At 37.7% G+C, this 14,975-nt stretch overlaps 1 protein-coding gene across 1 annotated transcript in view; it reads left to right on the top strand.

Moving 5' to 3' along the window:
* Positions 1 to 9,920, top strand: part of MCTP2 (multiple C2 and transmembrane domain containing 2) — a 221,089-nt gene extending 211,169 nt beyond the window's left edge. The window contains exons 21-23 of the mRNA XM_081290239.1: positions 47 to 156; positions 6,365 to 6,462; positions 8,661 to 9,920. Coding sequence (XP_081146365.1) covers positions 47 to 156; positions 6,365 to 6,462; positions 8,661 to 8,729 — 277 coding nt within the window. The 3' untranslated portion in view covers positions 8,730 to 9,920. The remainder of the gene's footprint in view (positions 1 to 46; positions 157 to 6,364; positions 6,463 to 8,660) is intronic.
* Positions 9,921 to 14,975: the final 5,055 nt, after the last annotated feature.

The following is a 14,975-nucleotide window of genomic DNA, read 5'->3' as shown; positions in this document are numbered from 1 at the left end:
GTTGTTGAGCATCAAAGGAAATAAAATTTATGTGGTTTGTCTACAGCACGTTTAACTGGACGGTCCCGTTCCTTTCATTCCTGGCCTGTTTGATTCTGGCCGTAGCCACCATCACTTTGTACTTCATTCCTCTGCGCTACATCATTTTAATCTGGGGTAAGTTTGACATGGTCCTTTTGCTAGCAATCAATTTCAGGTAAGAACCAATTACTCATTTTTAAAGTGTGACTATAAACTTTAAATGTGCTCTTGCTGGCAATTAAACAGGAGATTAAGGAAAGCATTTGAGGAACAAACACTTCCAGGACCTCCCTGGAAAGGCCAGTGGAGTGAATGATCAGCATGGATATTTATAGGCCCCTTGCATAATTGTGATCAAATAAAAATGTGATAGTGCATGCTATTTCCCTTTGGGATTTGCCAGTCATAAATCCCCTTGAATAATATATTGCTGTGGCCCAGTAATTTTCTGGAAACACTGTGGTTCAAACAAGGAGCACACACCTGCATCTTGCCCTTTATATAATGTCAAAGTAGATCTGATCAATGCCAGGTTGCTCCTGACCCTTTGTCTCTAGTGGACTTAAATCCAGAAGGAGTGGGGGTGAAGGAGGGAACATTCGTGAGTATTTATCAGTTCCTTAAAAAAAAAAAAAAAGAGGAAGCTGTTGTTTACCAGGGGAAATGGGATGCTTAAAAAGTTTAGCTGCTTTAAAAAAGGAGAAACAAAAACATAAAAATATCAAACTGAAATAAATTTCCTGACTTCACACTTATGAAACTTTGTGGATCTTTGTGTTTGTTGCTGGGTGGCCCCTGCTTGATGTAAGGAGAATGCACTGCACTAAATGACTGGGGACTCGGCAGCCTTTTTCTTGTGACTGTTGCTGAGCTCTCCTCCCTCATTACTTGCAGGGAGCTTCCTATGTCAGGATGTTCAGGGAAGTCACAAAAATGAGAGTCTGTGGTGAGATGCACTCATCTTTATGCATGGACAGAGAGCCTGGAAATGCTGGATTAAAGCTGCAACTTTTCTAGAACCATTACAAGAATCCCTAAAAGGGATTTCACCTAAAAGGTAGAACCCTGTGCACAAGGAAAGCCAAAGGTGGACATTCAGAAATGGGAAGAGTCATGGGAAAAATAGAACTCATAAAATTACTAGAACTAACTAGAAGGACTTTGAGAACATAACCCAATCATTCTCTACAGTATTTAGAGCTGAAAATCTTATCTAAAGAAGCCTCTGACCTTGTTGCAAGTCTAGGAAGAGAAAAGAAAAAAACATATTCTAACCCTCTCCTGAGGGGTAGGAATTAACACTTGGTACTCTGCTGTTGCTTCAGACAATGTGAATCCTTGCAAGCTTTCTTGTTTCAACTTGGGGAAAGTCCTCTCATGCACAGGTTTGTTTTACATTGCAACAATGCTAGCACTTTGGTCATTAGGAAAGAGCATGGGCCTCTCTAATGGCTCATTGATTAAGGCAGGATTTTTTTTTTTTAAATATTCCCATGAGTACTTTATATGCTAAATATTATCTGTATAGACTGGATAATCTTTTTCTTTCACAGTTGTTATTGTGTGTGTGTGTGTGTGTGTGTGTGTGTGTATGTATGTTTGTGTTTCCAATTCCTGACCACATTTACAACTTATACCTTCATATAGCTGTCTGTCCCTAACCATGTGCGATTCAAAATTACAGTTCTTTGGCTACTGTTTTGTTCAAACAGCTTATCTAATTTGAATGCCATGGTCTGCTGTTAAACACTAGTACATACTTGATTTATTTATAGAGCTCCTTTCCTCCACAAAGGCGACTAATACAGTCATCCCTGATCCCAGAACCCCCTGTGGATACCAAAATCTACAGATGTTCAAGTCCTCTGTACAATGACACAGTATTTCCACATAATCTATACCTATCCTCCCTGTATTTTACTTATAATACTTAATACACTGTAAACTCAGTGTAAATAGTTGTTATGCTGTATTGTTTAGGGAGTAATGACAAGAAATCTCTGCATACATTCATTACAGAAGTAAGTCTTTTCCCCAAGTATTTTTGATCCAAATGTATAACCCAGAGACACAGAGGGCCAACAGTACCATTTCCTCCTTTGTCAATGTTAGGATTCTAACCATTCTATTTACCTAAATCACTTTGACTTCTTCCAAAATATTGGCAGCTTTCCAACAACTCTTTGCATCTACTTAATGAACATTTCTCTATTTCTTGTTCAGTTTATGGATGAAACTATTAAACAGCATGGACTTTATCATTGTCTCGAAAGCCAGCAGTAACCCTTTGAGCTTTACCCTCTGGAGATTTGGTTCCACCTTCTATACAGGAATTCATAGTTTACTGGTGAGCATATTAAAGACAGAGTGGACAAATGCCTTGACAATTAATCCATGATTTCATCATGTAAGACTTGTCTTTCCATCCTGAAGTATATTCTGCAGTTGCATTAAAACTTATTCATTTTCAAGGCAAGGTAGTTACTAGCTACTGTAGGTCCAGTACAATGTTTTGCATATCTTTTATATGATTCTGTCCCCTGCAGATGCTTTCTCACATGAGAAAAGATATATGTCAAATTTATAATGATCCTTTAATAATGTCTCCTGGACCATATGAAGTTACTTATTTTTATGGAGTCCTAAACATATGAATAAGAGCCTAGCATTTTGCTAGATATTCATGTTCTGTACCTGGAAATAATGTTTTTGTTTAACTATTTTTAAAATAAATTATTTGACATAAGCATATGAAAATATTCCTGGACTCCAATTTACTGTAACATTTTGATAGGTGAAACACATTTTTCCCTCTTTAATGATTTTTTCCCTCTTTATGATTCTTGATGCAGCAACATAGATATAAATCTTTAGTGAGCAGTCAAAAAATCCTTTGAGTGCATGAGTCTCAGCCTCCATACCTGTACTCTCCATAGGTGACTCTTTCTTGAGCCCACAACTTCTCTTGTGTGGAACTGTGATTTTTAGAAATTGAGAAGTAGATTTCAAGAGGGATATCTGAAGTTTTCTGTAGAAAAATATCTACTGGAATTTAGTCACTTGATATACATCCAGATGGTAAAGTATCTTTTAAAAATTGTTTTAAATTTGTTTTAGTTATACATGACTGTAGAATGCATTTAAACACTCTGATATATCATACACAAATGGGGTATAATTTTTAATTTTTTTTTTTTTTAAAGAGAGAGTGATAGAGGGAGAGAGAGAGACAGAGAGAATTTTTCAATATTTTATTTTTTAGTTATCGGCGGACACAACATCGTTGTTTGTATGTGGTGCTGAGGATCGAACCCGGGCCGCACGCATGCCAGACGAGCTCGCTACCGCTTGAGCCACATCCCCAGCCCTAATTTTTTAATTGATTGTACATGTTGTAGAATCACATCAGTCATGCAGTCCTAAGATTTGATTGCATTCATGTTTTCTGTTGAAGAGTTTCCCAATATTATTTCAGTTTTTCATCACAGATCCTAGCTATAGCTTCCCAATCTTGGACTCTACTTTTAAGTTTGGGGCATTTTGCAAGGGGAGCCAGGATTTAACTTTGTATCTCTAGTTGATAGCATCACAGCTCTCATATGAAAGGTGCTCAGGGTTTGAAAAATGAGTAAGCAAGGATCCTGTATAGACCCCAAGGAATCACACTGAAGAATTACATGCCCATTACTTATAGAAGTTTCTGAAAACTTCTTATTCTGTTTTGAGTGCTTATTTTCAAGTTACTGAGTGTAAGGCAGTCATGAGATTTTCCATATCCTCTTTCCCCACATTTATTTATTTGTTTATTTGTTTGTTTATTTATTTATTTATTTTTACATTGAAGCCCTCCTTCCACCCTACTCATCTATTTATTCTGAGCTCCATCACCATTGAATGATAGTCTCTTTCCCAAATGCTATCCTTTGGGACTTAGATCTCACTTGTTTTATCATATCAAAAAAAAAAAAAAGTTTTGCGTTGTTGTTGTTGTTTTTTAACAGTAGATAGACCTCTCTATGTGTATCATTTAGGTTAAAATTTAAATTTACGTCTAGTATCCTACTAGATGATGCCACACATTCAGATTTTTCTTGTGATCATGTATGAAAACTCTTCCCTAAGGACCTTCTTTGGCTTCCTAGCTTATTAATACCCACAGTAATGATTGCAGCCCCTCCATTGTTGTGGAATTACAGAATTCTTTCACATATCTTATCCAGCATGATTCTACTATCAACCCTAGACATTACATAGGGCAGTTTTTTTCATTAAAATTTCATGAGAAGTTTAGAGGTTGGCCTTGGGTCAGTTATAATGCAGAGGAGGGTTAAGTGATTTGCCTGAAATCACACAGTTAAAGTATCATGTAGCTGAAACTGAGGCCCAGGGATTCTTGCACCATCACCTTTGTTGTGATCCCTCATTGGCCCTTAAAAATGACCAAGAAGTCGGTGATCTCCCGTTGGCTCTGGATCTCACATAATAAATAGTATGTTGGAATTACTGTAATAGTCAAACCTGGGATACCTTTAAAAAATAAGGTGTGCTTTTGAAGCATGCAATCTGAATGCCTTGTAATTTTTATTCTAACTTTTTCAAACGTAGACAGTCTCATTGGATTGTGGACTACTTCGGCCTTTATCGGTGCATTTGAGCTACTGTGCAGGTTTATAATCGTCTCAGTGGCTGAGAATGCTGTGTTTTGATCGGCTGTGATATTATCCCTGCCTTGCTGTTCATTGTAAAGACTCCAGATGCGCACACTATATATAATTAACAATAGAAGATATATCTTTTCTCAATACGTCTTTGTCTCCCTTCATCATTTTGCCTTGTCTGTTTTCTTTTGCCAAAGAGCCCATGCTACAATTAAATGTCTTTAGAATAACACAGTGAGAGTATTTTAGTTTAAAGGAACACTGGGGGAAATTTTAGTTAGAAACATGAAGCTTGCTGTGGGGGTAGAGGGAAGAAAGGCAAAGTGCAGCTTTGACTTGAGGAAAAGGGAATCATTTGCTTGGAACCTTCCCTAGCCCAGCCACCAAGCTACCATTTACTCATGAACAATGGCTGGCCCCCATTTGCAAAGCAGATGTAAATCTGACCCCCCAAAGAATGGACTGGAGGTTGGCATTGTGTCAGGTATAATGCCATGCAGGAAGTCCAGTCCCGAGATGAAAGCAAAGTAATATTTAATGAACAAAGAAAAACATCAAACCTTTTATGTGTTGGGGGACTGTTGAACTTGGCTTCTGAGTAGGAACCATTCAGAGCACAACTAAGCTAAGAATCCATTCAGCGGTCATTGGGACTGACAGGCCTTCAGATATGATCCTTGTTAAACAAGCACCCTGTGGCAAAACTTCAGAAGGCCACCTAGTCTTTCTGCTTCTAACACTCAACATGAAAAAAAGAGTTGACATTTTGGTGAAAAGACTACAGATTGTGAGCTCTGGGTACATGCAAAGTAGCCCCAAGGAGCACAGTGGAAGACAAAAGGTGGTGGAGAGGACCTCTTCACTAAAGAGGAAACCATGGGCAGAGTGTGTCCTGGGCAGATACAGGAACCCAAAGTGCAGCCACCAAAGATGGGTGCTCTACAGTAGACTCACATCTTAAGTGTTGAACCCCTCTGTAATAACCATCGTCCCCATCCTAAATTAGCACATACTCCCTTGTCCAGACAAACCCACTCTCCAGTGTTGCAGTCCCCAAATTAAGTTAGCAACCATAGTAAGATAATTTTCCAATAATAACTTTTCACAGTTTCCTGCAGCATCAAAGTACAATCAACATGTCAAGTTCTGTTCTGCTGTGAGAGAAGAGAATCCTGTGAAAATGACTTGGAGGTGGGGAGAGGGAGATTGCTGCAGTTTCTTTCTAACAACAAGAAAGTCCCGCCCTCCACCTCCCACAGCTACACGGGGTCCTGAGCCTCCAAGTAGGGGCTTGTTTTGGCTAATGAAGGCCTTTTCCCATCTGGGACATTTGTTTTCATAGCAAAGGAGGCTGTTAATCAGTATATTCCAAAAAAGCCAATGAGCTCTCCAGTTTTAGTGCTTGTTTCTGCTGCCCTGCTGCTAGGACGGTAATGGGATTTTCACAGCTGAAGAAGGCAGAGCCACTCTTCCCCCGCCCCCTCCACCTTCTTCCAGGAAAAGGCATTTGTGAATGATTCCACATGACAGCAACATGTGCATGACTTGAAGTCTAGTAATTGTTTTCACACTAATTTTTACTTGTGAATACCCCTCCACACACACCCAAGTCAGGCAAGATTTTTAAAAATAGGGATGTAGGTAGACAGAAAGACAAAAAGCTCTCTGGTGTTTCTATTTTTCAGGCATAAATAAATTTACCAAGAAGCTCCGAAATCCCTTTGCCATTGACAATAATGAGCTACTAGACTTCCTCTCCAGGGTTCCTTCAGACGTTCAAAAGGTATGTAATGAGTGCTCACCAACAACAGGGGCTCCAACACTGAGTTCTAGGCAGCCGCAGAGGTAAGGACCACAAGACTCCGCTTATGTGAGTAATTGAGATAAGGAATCTGAAAAGCCCTAAAGAGGCCTGGCTTACAGGTAGGTGGTATTTAAAAAAAAAAAAAAAAGGCAGCTTTGTCCAAAGCATGAGATGATTGGGGGAAATTATCCTGAAAAAGAGCTACTAAAGAATGATCTGGAACTCATACCGTGCAGCTGCAGTGTGCTGATGCTTGGCTCTTTTTGATTGCTTACCTCCCTAAAGAGGACAAGATGGGCTCAGTAAGTGCAATTGCAGGAGTTCCAAACCTGAGGAGTGATACTTATTTTCTTCCTTTTTCCGGATGGCAGGCATTTATAGGGAATAGGGAACAAGAGGATTATTCTTTTTATTCTTGTTTGCCCTGATTATCTATCTCCTGGGCCTCCCTTCTATCCCCTTTCCTATAAAGACTTAAAGATGGTAAGGGCAAATCCCCCACTTACTTTGCTACATGGAGAGGAAGAGACGGCATGAGATAATTTGAGATCAGTCACAGGTATTATTCACAGGTAATGGTCACTTAATCCAGCAGCGTCTCATTTCTGTGGATGCTTGGAGATTAATGAAGACAACAATAAAAGAAAGTCCCAAAGAATAGCTCAATGTGGGTCCCTGCAGATTAGCCTGGTATAAATCCTGAGGAAGGAAGGCAGGCAGCAATTTCACTAATGAAGAATAGGTTGATGGGGAGACATTGGATGAAATATCATTGAAGATAACAATATTGTGTTATCTGAGAGAATCCCAAATCAAGTATCAGTTTTCACCATTGGGCCACTGTGACATAGTTGTTCCCCAGCATCTGAGTGGATCATGGAGAAATAGGGCTTAAGGTCTTAGAGCTCCTTTCCCCTTCATTTCAAGTTCTGGAGATTAAAAATGACTTTTTTTCTTTAACCTTCACTTTATAACTGTTAAAGAGTAAATTCATCTTCCTAGAATGTATTTTAACATTTAAATTATATAATTAAAAAGTAACCTTACTTCTGTTTTGCACTGAAGACTGACAGGTATGTCATTCTCTGCTCCCCTAACTAAAACTTTACAAAACACTGGAAGAAAACGGTGGTTTTTTGTTTGTTTGTTTGTTTGTTTTTTGTTGTTGTTGTTTTGTTTTGTTTTGTTTTGTTTTTCTTTTATCTGTTTTTGGCAAAGTATAGACTAACCTGTGATTGGGCCTCATGTCCTTGGGGAGATTAGCACAAATGCTAAAAATAGTGAACACATGTGGTCTGTAATACAATAGCTTAAATAAAGGCATTCCACCAGCAGCCTATCAAAGCTCACACACCAAAGCAATACATTTGCACTGTACCATCACTTGGGCCGCAGTGTGAGTTCATACACTATCCTTGAAGAATAGCAATTTCCATCAAGCCCCCAAGGGTTGTCTGTGCATGGTCCAAGCAACAGCTCTGAGCTGTCATCCAGTTGGAGTTGGCATGAACACAGAGATATACAACAAAAGAGCATCTGAGAAGGACACGCAGCATGCTAGTAAGATCCTCCCCATCTCACCAAGGGCAGTGTCTAATAACACCTTGACAGAGTGCCCCTGGGGAATCACCAAGCACTCATATTTATCACAGATGTTTTAGCCATTATATTGTAAATGAAATTAATTTTTAAGAGAAATCTATAATAAAATCTGGTACCCAGTATCAATTTCAGCATTTTCCCCCTGTTAGACAAAATAAATGTCCATAATTGGCTGCGATTTTTTCCCCTAGATTTTAGATAGTTTTAAATGAATAATTCTAAGTTGCTATATCATATACTAAGATAAACATTCCCAAGAGGCAGTTATTAAACTTACTTATGGTTGAGAACTGACGCGCACAAAATTAAGATCATCTAGCAGTGCCCAGAGCAGGTAGAAACCCATGCATCTCATTAGAAAAATCTGCTTTTAATATTTTGGTTTCAAGAAATGATGCATGACTTCTCAAATCCTTCCTGCAATTAATCCCTCCATGTTCCTGTGTTTAGAAAATGATTCATTACCTTTGAACCTTCCTTCCTTTGCCTTGGTTTGTCCTTGGGGAGCCATTAACACACTCTGTGGTGAGCTAGGGTTACCTAACTGCCAGCAACACGTCTGTTTGTTTTCACAGGTGCAGTATGCGGAATTGAAACTCTGTGGCAGTGGCAGCCCCCTTCGGAAGAAGCGCAGCGCTCTCTAAGACGCACACAGACTTTTGACTCTAGCATCCTATATTGTGCACTTGGTCAGACCAATATCACGGCTATTTCAGTGGTCCTCTGGGACCTGAAGTGTGTGCCAGGTGGAGACCATGATATATGCTCTTCTCTTCTTCATGTGCACAGATGCCGACACTCCTGTGCCCACCCCTCCACATGGGGTGTTCTATCATTTGCATAGTTGTCCATCCCAGCAAAAGGAACCAGTTCTGAGATTATGAAAGACACATCCATTCTGAAATAGGAGTTGAAGCAAGGCTCCCATGGATCTGAAGTCCCTCCTTAAGACCAACCAAGAGACCACTTGGGGTTTGAGAGTGACAAACTGATTTTCACACCTTCAACAGATTCTGAGATTCAGTTACTTCTACTTCCCACCCCCACCCTCCTTTCAGATTATCATTCATGTAAGTTTCATCTGAATTAAGTCTATGGTAGCTATCTATTCAAATAATGTATATTACAAAAAGATTTTATAATAATTAACATAGTTACACCCAAATCTTTAGCAGTCACTACCATGAACATATATGTAAATTTTTGGTAACCCCTTGGTGCTGGATACCAGCCTACATTATGGTCCATTGCTGGCAATGGATGCCCCAGAAGGTCCCAAGGGACCACTCTTTGGAAGAATTAGGGTTTTCTGAAAGTATTTGGCTGCCTTAAAAAGCCATTTCTTCTCACTTTATTTATTTCCAAATAAAATGTCAATAGCTGGCTTCTGAAAGGCGGGGTTTAGGTGATGAATAAATGAATTCTGAGTATTTAGAAAGATAAAGGTATGAAGAGAAAAACTAATCAATCAGGGTGTTCCCTAAATATAATCATTTCATTTCCTCCAATGTTTTGAACAGAAAGTTAGAGTATTTTGATGGTCCAAATTTATCTTTGGTTCCCCTTCTGGTAAAAGTAAGCTATCGGCCATGAAAATTTTAGAACCCCATTCCTAGAATGTAGCACCCCAAAGTCCTCTTTTGATGGCATTTGATTCCTGCATACCCCACAATTCCTCAGTAATCCCCTGAAAAATCTTGATTTTGTGCATATATAAAATATATGCAAATCTTTCTGTTCAAATAATATTTAAAGAATGTATTTTATTGACACATACTTTGTATGTGCAATTTTATATATGTATATGTATTATAAAGTAAAGTTGAGGTAAAAAGACCTAATTTAATAGTGAGTTTACTATGGTATTTTTTTTGTTTCTGGATTGTAATTTAATAATCTCAAACAAAATGTTTATGAAAAATGCCAAAGACTCTAAACCTTATCATCTTGTGTCTGTTTTTCTTCATATTGTATCTTCCTGGGTTTCTTTCTGGCTGAGCCAGATTTCTGCATGATTTGATTTACTTCAAGTTAATGAAGCTGGCTGGAAAAGAGCCTTGCAGAAATTATAAAAGCCCCAGTAAATCTCTTAGTTGTACATACAATAGATACCCAAGAACCTCTTTTGTTAAACCGGTTACTCAATCTTCTGTGTAAACAATGCCTCATTGTCTTGCTCCCAACTATCATCCAGTTTATCATAGTCTGTCATTTTGTAACGACCTAAGTCAGACATTTTTAAGCAGACATGTGAGATCTGATCAGTCATTTCAATGAAAACTTTCAGCAGCAAAATAACCCCTTATTTATTTAAAAGTGGAACCAATGCTTTATTGTTGTTCTTTTGCTATACAATTTCAAAATGAAACAATTTTCCCTACAAGAAGGCATCATTAGTTAGATGTTTTTCCTCTGTAGCCTGACTGGAATTCTCAGCCTTAAGTTTAGGACACAAACATTAGCTGAGATATAAGATCAGGACCAAATCAACCTTTAATAGATTGTATATGGAAAACATTGCTAATTGATTAAATAGACACTGATTGTTAAAAAAAAAAATCAATGTTAGTTATAAGTGAAATGTTAATATTGATGCAATAACAGGAATCCCTGATATCCTTGGGGGAATTCCTAAGACCCCTAGTGGGTGCTTGACACCTCAGATAATACCAGTCCCTATAATTTAATGCCTTAAATAAGCACTTATCATACCCTGTGGTCATAAATTTTGCAGATTGATGTGTGACAGCAAGACTAACATGAATTTTTTTCTTCTAAAATTTCATGTATAAAAATTCATTTTTATCCTAGATCTTAGCAACCTCAGCATAAGATTTTTTTTACTTATCAAATTGAAAACTTGCATATTTTCACTCAAAGGAAGTACTTTCTGGCACATCCAAATTCCCAGCATTATTACTCCTGGGCTTTGGAGGGTTCCATGAACACAAGCACTGCAGTACTTAGTCTGATAACTGAAATGGGAACTGAGTGACTGACAGCATATACAGTATGGGCACATGGACAAAAGGATGATTCACATCATAGGCAGCATGGAGCACAATGGCATAAGGTATTGTTACATTATTCAGAGTGCTTTGACATTTGAATGTGTAGTTTTGTTCCTTCTGGAGTTTTCTATTTAATAATGTTGAAGCATGGTTCACCAGGGGCAACTGAAACCACTGAAAGTGAAATTAAGGGTAAGGAAGAACTATCAGAAGTTTAAGAACAATTCTAGAATAAGTGAGCATGCCCACTAGGGTCTCTCTTCTTCTGAAACCATTATTGCCATCATGAGAGCCTCACCTTCATAGATGGGCCTCTTCACATCCTAATTACCTGCCCAAGTCCCCATCTCAATACCAGGTGAGGATTAAGTCTCCAATAAGTAAATTCTGGAGGATGCACCAAACCATAGAAAAATTATGCTGGCATTTGCCAGATTCTGCAAGAGGTCAGAGTTACCAAAAGGCTTGACCCCCACTGTCTTCAACTGGACCTCCTATCCTGACACCTAAGATATAACATTTCAATCTAAGGAACAACATTTCTAACAGACCAGTTCACAGACAAATTTTCATTGTTCTCTTTCATGTGCTCCTGTTAGAACATAGTTCTAAACTGGACAGATCAGTGTAGTCTATCCTGGAGAATGTATTTCTTGCTTTAAATAGGAAGTTTACTTTGTGCAATATTATTTATAATCCCTGGCAATGTTAATTACCAACTTCTAAATTAAACTATGTCTTATATTCAGAGTTCTTACCTTCATGTTAATAGAAATATCTGTGGACAGTAAAACAATCTTTACATTCTTTGTTTCCTTGTACCGTCATTTAATAAACATTGATTAACAAACACTGATAATGCACCTGAATGAAACAGAAAATGTTCCCCTCGTAGAACCAGATGTTAAATTGATACTTTCAAGCAACAGCATGACATGCTCAGACTCCAGTTTCAAGAAAACAATCCTTTTATGTGCAGTGGGTTTATGAGCAAATATGAATGTTCAGAGACATCATAAGGCAATTGTAATGCTCCTGATAAATTAATGATGTCCTAAACTTTCAAAAACTGGCACAGAAAACAATGAAATCAGGAGTTTAGGAGATATAATGAGCAGAACTTGACTATTCTTGACTATGAGAAAAGGGAGAGAAAGTCAAGGATGGCCACTCAATGGACATTCAAGAATGCAAGAATGTTGATATTTTACAGACTTTGATGCCAAGCCTAGGAAGATGGTATTGCCTTTCACTTAAAAAACTATAGAAACAGCCATGGGAGGAATTTGTGAGCTAGGTTTAGCATTGCATTGAGGTGCCTGAGAATGAAAATTGGTAGAATCACTTTTTGAAAAGTTTGGTAGTATCTATTAAAACTGACATATGTGCCCTATACCCTTGCTCCATATGAAGTTCACACTTAAGTATATAAACAACACTTGTGTATATATATGTTTAATGAAAGACATGGATGAATATTCATAGCCACACTCCCTCTCATTCTCAAACTGAAACTCCTATTTCCATTAATATTTGAGTTAATCCACAAACTGCTACTATGAAATGGAATACAATAAGGACGTGAATGATTAATGCTACATATAACAATAGGGATGAGTGTCAAAAACAGTGCTGAACTGGATACTCCAGCAAAAATTGATACAATGTATAATTTCATTGACATCAAGTTCGAAGACAGACAAAACCCTATCTCCAGTTCTAGAATTGAGGATGCTTGGGGAGCAGTGACTAAATGAGGTCAAAATCAGACTCCTGGGATGATGCCAATGTTGTCTTGTTTTGGTCTAGATTCCAGTTACATGAGCTTTGGTCAACTGCTGAAAATTTGTTGAGCTATGAACTTAGGATCTGTGTAATTTCTGCATGTTCACTGAGAAGAAAAAAACTAAAGTATTACAATTTTATTCCTATTTTATGGTTAAAGAAATGGAAGCCAAACACTTAAGTATTTTAAAGAAAGAGCCAGTCACATTTTTAACATTTTAAATGTGTTATCATAAACCAATTAAAATGATCATTTAAATTTTGTGTAAGGGCTTGGAGTCATTTTAAACAAACTCAAAGCAGACCGTAGTTGAATATTTAATTCTCATCTTCATACAAATCAATCATCATTTCAAAGTATCTTTATTACCAAGAGTAATAGCTTATTACTCACAAAAGCATTGAAAATTTGCTTTATGTGAGAAAACTGGCCAATATAACCTCAGCATCTGAAATGTTCCAGAAAATATTTTTAAGTTGTATATATGTTCATTTGGCTCAGCAGTCTGGGACTTCATTTCTCATATAAGTTATTTTTTTCACACATTAAAATTTGTAGAGAAAATGGTCCTACTGCTTTTTGAATATCTGAGGACAGTTATATAGTTTTTCTCCCATAGGAAGAAATAGATTAGATGAACAGACATACACACATACACACACACACACACACACACACACACACACATTTTAATTTCATATATTTCCAAAACTTAGTAACTTGACACTGAGTAAGATTCCAAGAATTTCAACTTTCAGGGTAAGTATTCTATGTTTGCCTCTGGCTGCCTTTGCAACCACCAGCTAGAGAAAGTGTTTTGCTGGGACCCCAATGGCAGTAGCCTGCTCAAGGTTGGAATGTAATACATTCTTCAATCTAGCTTCTCTCTGGAAATATTTTATTATGATGTCCATTTTTAAAATATGTTGTTTTACTTGTTAATGGACCTTTATTTATTTATATGTGGTGCTAATTGAACCCAGTGCCTCACCTACATGACGCAAGTGCTCTACCACTGAACTACAACCCTATCCTGTTATGTTCTTTATAATTGAGAAATCCTGAGATTTCCATGTTTTCTTTCCTTTAATTCATTATGGTAATAAATACAAGTTCCTCTTCTCCATGTATTCTCATTTAATAAGACAAATGGTTAGAAAAGTAAAAATACATGACTCATTTTTGTAACTGCATAATAAACAGGTAACATAACTCTTTTAGTTAAGTGTCCACTACATAAATTTTGATCCAAAGAGTGCTAAATACTTTGCACACTTTACATGTTTTTGTTTGTTTTAACCCCAAAAGATCTGAAAAAATTAACAGAAATAGTGCAGTATTCATTGTACTTCAAGGAGAAATTTTTTTCTTATTGAAACATGAATCACATTTATATGTATATTGGGTTGGGTTCAGCCAGGGTAGAAATGGAGTTTGCTGAACTAGAATCTGGTATAAGGAGTCTAAGACACAGTTTCTCTGTGGACTGAGATAAAGTTAGATAACAATGACCACAATGTTATGGTTTGATATGTGGTGTCCCACAAAAGCTCATGTGGAGACAGTGCAAGAACATCTAGAGGAGAAATTATTGGGTTATGAGAGTCTTGACTTACTCAGTGTTTTAATTGCCCTGAGAGGAATTAACTGAGTTTAACCATAGGCAGGTAGGATGTGGCTGGAGGAGGTAGTCACTGGAGCTGTGCATTTGGAGCATATATTTTGTCTGTGATGAGCAGAACCTTCTCTCTGCTTCCTGGCTGTCATGTTCTGAGCTGCTTTCTCCAGCCATGCCAATCTGCCATGATGTTCTGCCTCACCTAAGGCCCAGAGCTATGGATTTTGCTGACCATAGACAGAACCTCTGAAACCATGAGCCAAAATCAACTTTTCCTCCTCTAAATTGTTCTTGTCAGGTCTTTGGTCACAGAGACAAAAAAAAAAAAAAAAACTGAAACAGGTCCTCTGTTCATACAAAGTCATAATGTAGGGCATAGTCGAGCCCATAAAGGGAGAGACACAGGCCTATGTTATTTCGACTAAAATTTTTGTCCTTGGCTGTTTTTATTATCACCCTCTGGTATAGAAATTTT

Source organism: Spermophilus citellus, assembly GCF_964194105.1.
Source record: "Spermophilus citellus genome assembly, chromosome: 4".
In the NCBI taxonomy this organism is placed as follows: Eukaryota; Metazoa; Chordata; class Mammalia; order Rodentia; family Sciuridae; genus Spermophilus; species Spermophilus citellus.
Note: the sequence above shows the minus strand (reverse complement) of the source record. Positions and strands in the feature narration are given on the sequence as shown.